Source organism: Telopea speciosissima, chromosome 2, assembly GCF_018873765.1.
Source record: "Telopea speciosissima isolate NSW1024214 ecotype Mountain lineage chromosome 2, Tspe_v1, whole genome shotgun sequence".
Classification (NCBI taxonomy): Eukaryota; Viridiplantae; Streptophyta; class Magnoliopsida; order Proteales; family Proteaceae; genus Telopea; species Telopea speciosissima.
This window is the reverse complement of record NC_057917.1, coordinates 50,286,078-50,294,525: the sequence shown is the minus strand read 5'-3', so window position 1 is coordinate 50,294,525 and position 8,448 is coordinate 50,286,078. Positions and strand designations below refer to the sequence as shown.

The following is an 8,448-nucleotide window of genomic DNA, read 5'->3' as shown; positions in this document are numbered from 1 at the left end:
TTGCACTTACCGCACACACTTGTTTCCCCTGCTTTTTCCAATAATGAGGATCGAGTAAAACCATATTTTGTATGCCCTCTAATGTTTATCATTCTATTTAGATATTAGTTACAAGGTGGGAAAATTAATCTTGAAGGTACTTTGGATTATCTTAATGCTACTTTTGGGTTCCATTACCTTTTGCTCCTGCTCTTGTTTTTGTTTGCCTATCTTATAAGGCTTTGATGTTGTTGTTGTTGTTTCATGAAGAGTATAGTCTTTGCCCTTTGTACAGTTTTGTTTTCCTTTCAATTTTATTCGGATTTTTTTATTCAGTATCATTTGGTTTGTTGGTCTCGATAATTCAATTTAACTTATTCGGTTTTGTTGGTTTGCACGAGACTTGGCAATGTCTTCTACTGTCCATGAAGAAGTGAGGCACAAAAGATAAACAAGTAAAAGTGCCTAACTGTAGAAGAGAAGTGAGGAGAGTCTATAGTCGAAGAAGAAGCTAGAGGCGGAAGAGATGAAGAGAATACTAAAATCTTAGAATTCATGTTATATGCTTTTAGGGTTCAACATGGTTCGGTATGGTTTAATTCAAGCCGATGGTTTTAGACTAAAATTTAAATCAAGACGAATAAAATTTCAATTTCCAAAACCAAAATCAAATTGAATTTTTCGGTTCAATTCTGTTTGGTTTTAAATGGCCAATTTCGGTTCCTCTTTTCCATTCCGATTCTAAATTGACACACTTAATTTGATTAGCATTGAAACTTTGTGAATATGGATTTTGGTGATTCTTGTGTTAAGTTTTCCCTATAAACTCACCAAACCATGCTTCAAAATGATGCTCTAGAGATGAATATAACATTTGAACCGTAAAAGAAAGGGTCATGGTAAGGCTGCATACATGATCACCCTCTCCAGACCCCGCAATGGGCGGGAGCCTCGTGCACTAGGTACGCCCTATTGAAAGAAAGGGCTTGAAAAGTGCTACGAAGGTTAGTGAATTGTCATCTTCGCCATTGACCACATCAATTGACATAGGAGAGTCTTATTTACCCAAAAAAAAAAAAACATAGTAGAGACTGTGTTAGAGGATATTGTACCCATCTGATTGGTCGAATTTCAATACAAAAATGAGAATTTTGTATAAATCAAAAGTCTTTTCCCCCAAAATTATGAAAACTTATAATAAATTCCATTAGCCTTCTATTAATACATAGGGTTTTCTTCCCTATTACTATGCCTAGTGAAGTATAATACTTCACTATTTGCCACATTGCAGTACATGGGTTAGTCCATGTGATAGAAGACCGGCTGGTCAGTCAAGCATCTCATTGGTTCAATTTCAACTTAAATTGAGGAAAGGAAATAAATAAAATTAAAAGAGATGCCATTTTGTATTTTATATACATCTCTATTTGATCACATTTTGGTAAGGACCGAGTTTCCCTCCACCCACAGTGAGTGGGATCCCATTCACTGAGGAACGGAAGAACGAAGGAATGGGTATTGGAAGGGTATTTTGGAACATAATAAACCCCTAGGAGGGGTTTTGAACCCTAGGATGGTGGATGAACCATCCTATATTGGTGGAGGAAAACTTTGTCCTTTTGGTAATTGTACTAAAATTTTGAATCAGAGTTTGTGCAACTTTCCTAACCTACTTTGGACAAAAATATGAATTATACGATCGGATACAGAAATTAATATGGTAATTAATATGTGAACTTACTAACTATGGTTCTTACACCCACACTATTTTGATTTCTTTTTAAGTCTGCTCAAATGGTAGTCCTAAATTAGAGTTATGAGACCTCTTCCTTTCTAGTTTCTATCCTCCCTCGATTAATTATTCTATCTCGCTCTCCCAACTTTTTTTAAACCATAGTAATATATTTAATTTATGAAAAAATAATAAGAAACATGACTCGCGCCTTGACCAAGTTAGACTCATCCAAGTCACTAGGTTTCTATTGTGGACAAGTCGAGTTAGAAAACTTGGTTCTATGAGTGAGAGGGCACAAGAAATGTCTTAGGCTTAGAGAGACTTTATTGATGTAATGGAGTACAAGTTGTCTCCAAAGTGGTGAAGTATGAAGTTGTACCCTTTTTTAGGTATACCCCAGGAGAGTTGAATTCATGGCATCATAAATTGCGAGATGTTGGTTCTTGCCAACTGAGCTATTCCTTGAGGTTTATATAACATTCTTTAACAGCCCCTTATCTTTAATAAGGTGTTTTGCTTCCTATCTGGGGGTTGGTACTAATTTCACGGCAGAAATGGCAGTGTTCATGAAGGGAGTTAAAGAAGCTAGAATCTTCGTGTCACCAAGCTTTGGACTGAAAGTGACTCCACAGCCACGGTCCTGGCCATTCTCTCTTGTAAGATACCGTGGTGTTTCATGCAATGCTGGTGGTCCATCTCACTATTCCTTGATTCCATTGAGTGGAGAATCACCCACTGCTACAGGTAAGCTAATGCCGCAGCGGATGCCCTAGCAAACCATGCAGCAACAAGAAAGCTCTCAAACACTTGGCATCATCTCCCCCTGCCTTCATTGCTAATTTTGTATCTTGTGAGGCACTAGGCCGGCCTTACTATAGGTTCTCCTAGCTGGCTCTTCGGGGATTTTGTGTAATTGACCTCCTGGGTTAGACCTTTTGCTGAGGGCGTTTGCAGAAAGTAAGGGGTATAGCCTTTAAGAGGGCTGGGTGATGTTGTATAACTTTCCTTTATTCTTATTAATCTATACATTGCTGATCTTTAGCAAAAAACAAAAGTTATTTAATGCATATTTAATGCTACACTACAAGTAGATTTTCAAAAAAATTGAAAGTAATATGGCACAATATTTATTTGAGACAGATATTTTTCTGGTAGAAATTAAGAAAGGCTATTCATTCATGCATGCCCAACGCCAAACAAAGAAAATCCAAATACATAAAACAGATAGAGGACATGATAAGCACAAGGTATGGATATATGGTATCCGAAACCAAGGAGCGGAAATTAACAGGTTACTCTCATTATCTTATCCATTCACATTCCACCTTACCCATCCACCTCATCCATTTCACCAACTTCATCCACCTCATCCATTTCACCAACTTTCCATCCACCAACCTTCCATTTTCACCCATGCAACTATATTTATTAAGATTGATTTTGTATAGCTATAGATTAAGATTGATTGATCCTTTGATTGATCCTTGCACATTGTATATATATTACCTCATCGATTCAATGGAAAGATAAGCTAGTATTAGCTCCAAATCCTGGTGTTTCCTTACTAACATGGTATCAGTCTAGGTTACCTTCTCTTGAGCTTTCTCCATGGGTGATTCGTCCACCACACCTGCGGTAGTGCCGTCATTACCCACCACTTCCCCATATTTTTTACATGCTTCTGATCAGCCCAGTTCTTTTCTGGTCACCCCCCTCCTTGATGGGGATAATTTTCCAACTTGGCATCGATCGATGCTTATGGCTTTGGAAACCAAGATGTACTAGAAATCATACTTGAAGGAAATGACAGCCGTGTTTGTTTGGCTAAGGGACAAATGGTGCAAGTGCAATTATTCAAAATGGAAATTGTAGAATTAATTTTATTAAGGTGGGGTTGGGGAAATGAACTGGGATGGCCTAAACGCCAGTGCCAAAGGTCAAAGTGCACCCCCAGAGATGTCGCAAGGGGGAGACTTTTGTTTGCCGACTTCACAAGTCGTCGTATGGCCTCAAGCAAGCCTCTCGTCAGTGGTTCTCAAAATTCTCGGACTCTCTCTGTGCCTATGGTTTTCAGCACCCAACAACCGATCACTCTTTATTCATTCTGCAACAAGGCGGGAACTCTGTCTTTGTTCTATTATATGTGGATGATATTGTTATCATCGGGTCCGACTCATCCCTAATTCATCAAGTGCAAGACATGCTACGCCAATCTTTTCACATCAAAGATCTTGGCGCCCTAAAATATTTTTGGGTATAGAGGTCGCCCGTTTTTCTAAGGATCTGTACTTATGCCAACGCAAGTATGTTCTTGACATATTACAGGACAGCGGGTATACTTGTGTGTGCCTTGCATATACCCCTATGGAACTCAACCTTAAGCTCACTAATGACATTGGTGACTTACTTCCCGATCCGGGTTCTTATCGTTGGCTGGTGGATCGCTTAATTTATCTCATAGTCACCCGCCCTGACATTGTTCAAGCAGTGAACATCCTCAGTCAATTCATGCATTAACCACGCCAACCCCATCTAGATGTTGCTCACCACTTACTTCGTTATTTAAAGACCACCGGGCTAGGGCATATTTTTCTCTGTTGATTTTGATCTACAACCCCGGGCTTATTGTGATTCGGATTGGGCTAGCTGCCCCATGACCCGGAGATCGACCACTAGTTATTGTATCCTTTTAGGTTCCAGCTTGGTTTCTTGGAAGACCAAGAAACAACACACTATCTCCCGATTTTTTTCCGAGGCCGAGTATCGTGCAATGGCCAACGCTACATGTGAACTGCAATGGTTGACATATTTATTTCGTGACATCGGCTTGGTCTGCTCCTTTCCAATACCATTACACTGCGACAACCAGGCAGCACTGCACATTCCCGCCAATCCTATCTTTCACGAACGCACCAAACACATCGTGATCGATTGCCATCTCGTTCGTGACAAGCTACAAGCCGGTTTAATTCGTCCGACCAAGATTGCAATAGGACTCCAACTTGCGAACATTTCACCAAGGCTCTTGATCAAGACCAATTCCGGTTTCTTGCATCCAAGTTGGGCGTTTGAAATCTCCATGCTCCAACTTGAGGGGGATTCTTATCCACTCACATTCCACCTCACCCATCCACCTCATCCAGCTCACCAACTTCATCCACCTCATCCATCTCACCAACTTTCCATCCACCAACCTTCCATTTTCACCCATGTAACTATATTTGTTAAGATTGATTTTGTATAGCTATAGATTAGGATTGATTGATCCTTTGATTGATCCTTATACATTGTATATATATTACCTCATCCATTCAATGGAAAGATAAGCTAGTATTAGCTCCAAATCCTGTTGTTTCCTTACTAACACATTAGAAAGAAAAAGTATGTTAAAAACAATAAAAAAAAGTTAAGATTTACAATTAATTCACCACTTTAGTAACAATAAATTTTTTCTTAATATAAGAATAAAAAAATAAAACAAAGTGGACGTGGGCTCTATCTTGTGGTGATTTGAACACCCTCGTTATAAATTTACAATTAATTTAGAAGTGCAGATAACATGCCACAAAAAGCATGCATCTTTCAATGAAAAATAACCCCTCAAAAATATTGATTAAAAAGTCTTTAAGGTAAGATACTTTCTTGCCTTTCTTCACAGAGAAAATGAATAGTAACTTTTAATAATATCCGGTTTTATATATCATCAAGGAGGAATCTAGTATAAAATGTTGAGTTAAATATATATATATATAAATATATACACACACACACACATACAGAATCATTTGTTAGATTATCAAATAATGATCTTAGACTCCTAATAAACCAATTAATAAAGTCTTTATAGAATTATAGAAGTATCTAGCGAACTAGGTAATGTAGGCTGAGAATCAAAACCAACCCACTAAACAACATAAAAAACAAAAGGCTACAGGAAAGAAATGACCACCCTACCCCTTGTCCGAACACATTCCCCGGATTGGGTCCACCTCCCTCTATTAGAAGGAATTGGAAAATGACGGGCAAACAAATTGACGGGATATTTTTCCACAGAAAATGTGACACAAAAGTTTACTAAGCAAGACGGATCTTTATCCGTCTGATTCCTTACTCGATACAGTTCCTGCAATTTCTCTCATAGGGGGCAAAAATGACCATCCTACCCCCTGCCCGAACATACTGCCCAGATGGAGTCCAACCCCCACTCTTCTTAGAGGCACTAAAATCTGAAAAAAATTCCTACCACAAGAATCATATTGCCTTACTATATATTCTCACTCTCCTCGTTAAAATTCAAGCACATCACACGCACACACTCACACACACACAGAGAGAGAGAGAGAGAGAGAGAGAGAGAGAGAGAGAGAGAGAGAGATGTCAAACACCAGCGTCACCACACCCTATGTGGTAGATGATTTATTTGGAGTGGTCCAAGTCTATAGCGACGGCTCTATAGTCCGCACTGATCCGCAAAACCTCAACGTGGACGTCCACCAAGAAGATGGCTCAGTGATCTGGAAAGACGTTACTTTCGACCCAATTCATGGTATCCAACTCACTCTCTACAAGCCCTCTTCTTCTGCTATCACAAACACAAAGCTCCCAGTCTGCTACTACATCCATGGAGGTGGTTTCTGCGTCTTCTCTCGCATTTTGCCCTACGGTCATAAATATTGTATCAGTCTTGCATCAGAGCTTCAAGCCATCGTTGTCTCAATTGATTATCGTCTGGCACCTGAGAATCGTCTTCCAGCTGCAATCGAAGATGGATTTACAGCGATTAAGTGGCTCCAAGCTCAGGCTCTTTCCGATAATCCCGACACTTGGTTCACTGATGATGTTGCCGATTTCGACCGAGTTTTTATCGTGGGAGACTCGGCTGGAGGCAACATCGCTCATCATCTCGCGGTTGGACTCGGAGCCGGGTCGCCTGATTTTGCTCCTGTTCGAGTGCGAGGTTATGTGCTTTTGGGTGCCTACTTTGGCGGAACTGGACGGATGAAGTCAGAGTTGGAAGGACAGGAGGGGAATCCTTGGGGTTTGGAGGTTTTGGACAGGTAATTTTCTAAGCTCCAATCATGAATCACCACCACCTTCACCTTCTTACAGTTATCAGGTGGGTCTGGGTTCTGGGGGCTGGGCAATTGCTAGCCTCTGATGAGCCATACATCGGATTCGGCTCCCTCCCCTGCGAGCACCCCGTCCAGTGAGTGTCCAGTGAAGCATCCATGGCGGGGTTGCTGGCAACACACCAGGATGTGTGCCTGGCCCACCTCAGCACGTATTTCAGCATATGCAGAGCAGCCCCGCCGTTGAATGCCTCACTAAGCATGCACTGGGCGGGGTTCTCATTGGAGAGGAGCCCGATCCCCATATGACATGACACTATTCTAAGTTCTAAATAATTGGGCATCTAATGATTGGAGGCAGTTTTCCTTCACCAACGGTGAATGAAGAATCCTTTTGTCCATGGGTTTGGGTGTCCTGGCATGTGTATATATCGAGAATAATTGAAAGGGAAGGGTATTATCGATTTTATCAGATAAAAAGCAGAACAATAATGATCTTAGATGAGTATACTTTTCCCTTACCCATGATCGATGATATTGGACAGATGTTGGAAGCTATCACTACCGGTTGGAGAGACGAGAGATCATCCATTGGCGAACCCGTTTGGACCTTCTAGCCCAAGCCTTGAAACTGTGGCTCTTGATCCTATCCTGGCAGTAGTTGGTAGCTGTGATATACTAAAGGACAGGACTGAAGATTTCGTAAGAAGATTGAAAGAATGGGGAAAGAAAATAGAGTATGTCGAATTCGAGGGAGAGGATCATGGTTTCTTTGCAATCCATCCCAATTCTGAAGCATCAAAGAAGTTGATGGAAATCATCAAAAGATTCATCATTGAAAGCTCTAACAACCAGAGCTGAGTTGCACTTGCTGCACACACCTTTTTCACTAGTGTCATCATATTTTTTGCAAAATCATACTTTCTATGTCCTCCAATGTTTATAGTTCTATTCAGATAGTGGTTACAAGGTGGGAAAAATATTCTTGAAGGTACATTGGTAGATGTAATACCCTTTTCATTAAAACACATATCGGGGTGAGTTCTGGCCTTTATCAACTTCAGTTATATTTGCAACGTTGCTATTTGATTTAAGAATGTCAATTGGTTTGATTTCAGTTATAATTCGGTTCAAGATACGATATGTATAAATCGTAATAGGACCGAAACTAAATACTTTCATAACCTCAAGCCAAAATCAAACCGAATCAGTTCAATTGATTCAATTTTCTGCATTCAGTTTCATTTGGTTTGTATATGACCTCCATAATTTGGTTAAACTTATTCGGTCTTGTTTGGCTTCTTCGGTTTGTACGAGTCTAGCTTTGAAGAAGCAATTAAGACACGAAAGAAGAAACAAATAGAAGTGTAAAATTGCAGAAGAGAAGTGAGGAGAGTCGATAGTCAAGGATGGAGGTAGAAGAGAAAAAGTGAAAACTGAAGAACTTGTGTTATACCCTTTTAGGATTCATTATGATTTAGGTTCAGTTTGGGTTTAGTTTATACTCGTTACACTACATTCAGTTTGGTTCAAACTGACGAATTTTAACCTAAAATTGAAACCTAACCAAATGAAATTTCACTTTCCAAAACCAAAACCAAATACCAAATCGAAAATTTTCAGCTCAATTCTGTTCAATTTTAAACGGTCAGTTTTGATTAGCAA

The 8,448-nt window shown here is 39.9% G+C and overlaps 1 protein-coding gene across 1 annotated transcript; it reads left to right on the top strand.

Moving 5' to 3' along the window:
* Positions 1-6,088: 6,088 nt before the first annotated feature.
* On the top strand, positions 6,089-7,692 carry LOC122652677 (probable carboxylesterase 15). Its single transcript, XM_043846482.1, has 2 exons — positions 6,089-6,771; positions 7,329-7,692. The coding sequence occupies exons 1-2, from the start codon at positions 6,089-6,091 to the stop codon at positions 7,642-7,644; spliced, it is 999 nt and encodes a 332-aa protein (XP_043702417.1). The 3' UTR covers positions 7,645-7,692.
* Positions 7,693-8,448: the final 756 nt, after the last annotated feature.

What these genes read in the sequence shown, in the direction of transcription:
- LOC122652677 (XM_043846482.1), top strand. Translation starts at nt 6,089, where the DNA reads ATGTCAAACACCAGCGTCACCACACCCTATGTGGTAGATGATTTATTT. An exon ending in GGTTTGGAGGTTTTGGACAG is followed by an intron (nt 6,772 to 7,328) that starts GTAATTTTCTAA and finishes GATATTGGACAG; the next exon opens with ATGTTGGAAGCTATCACTAC.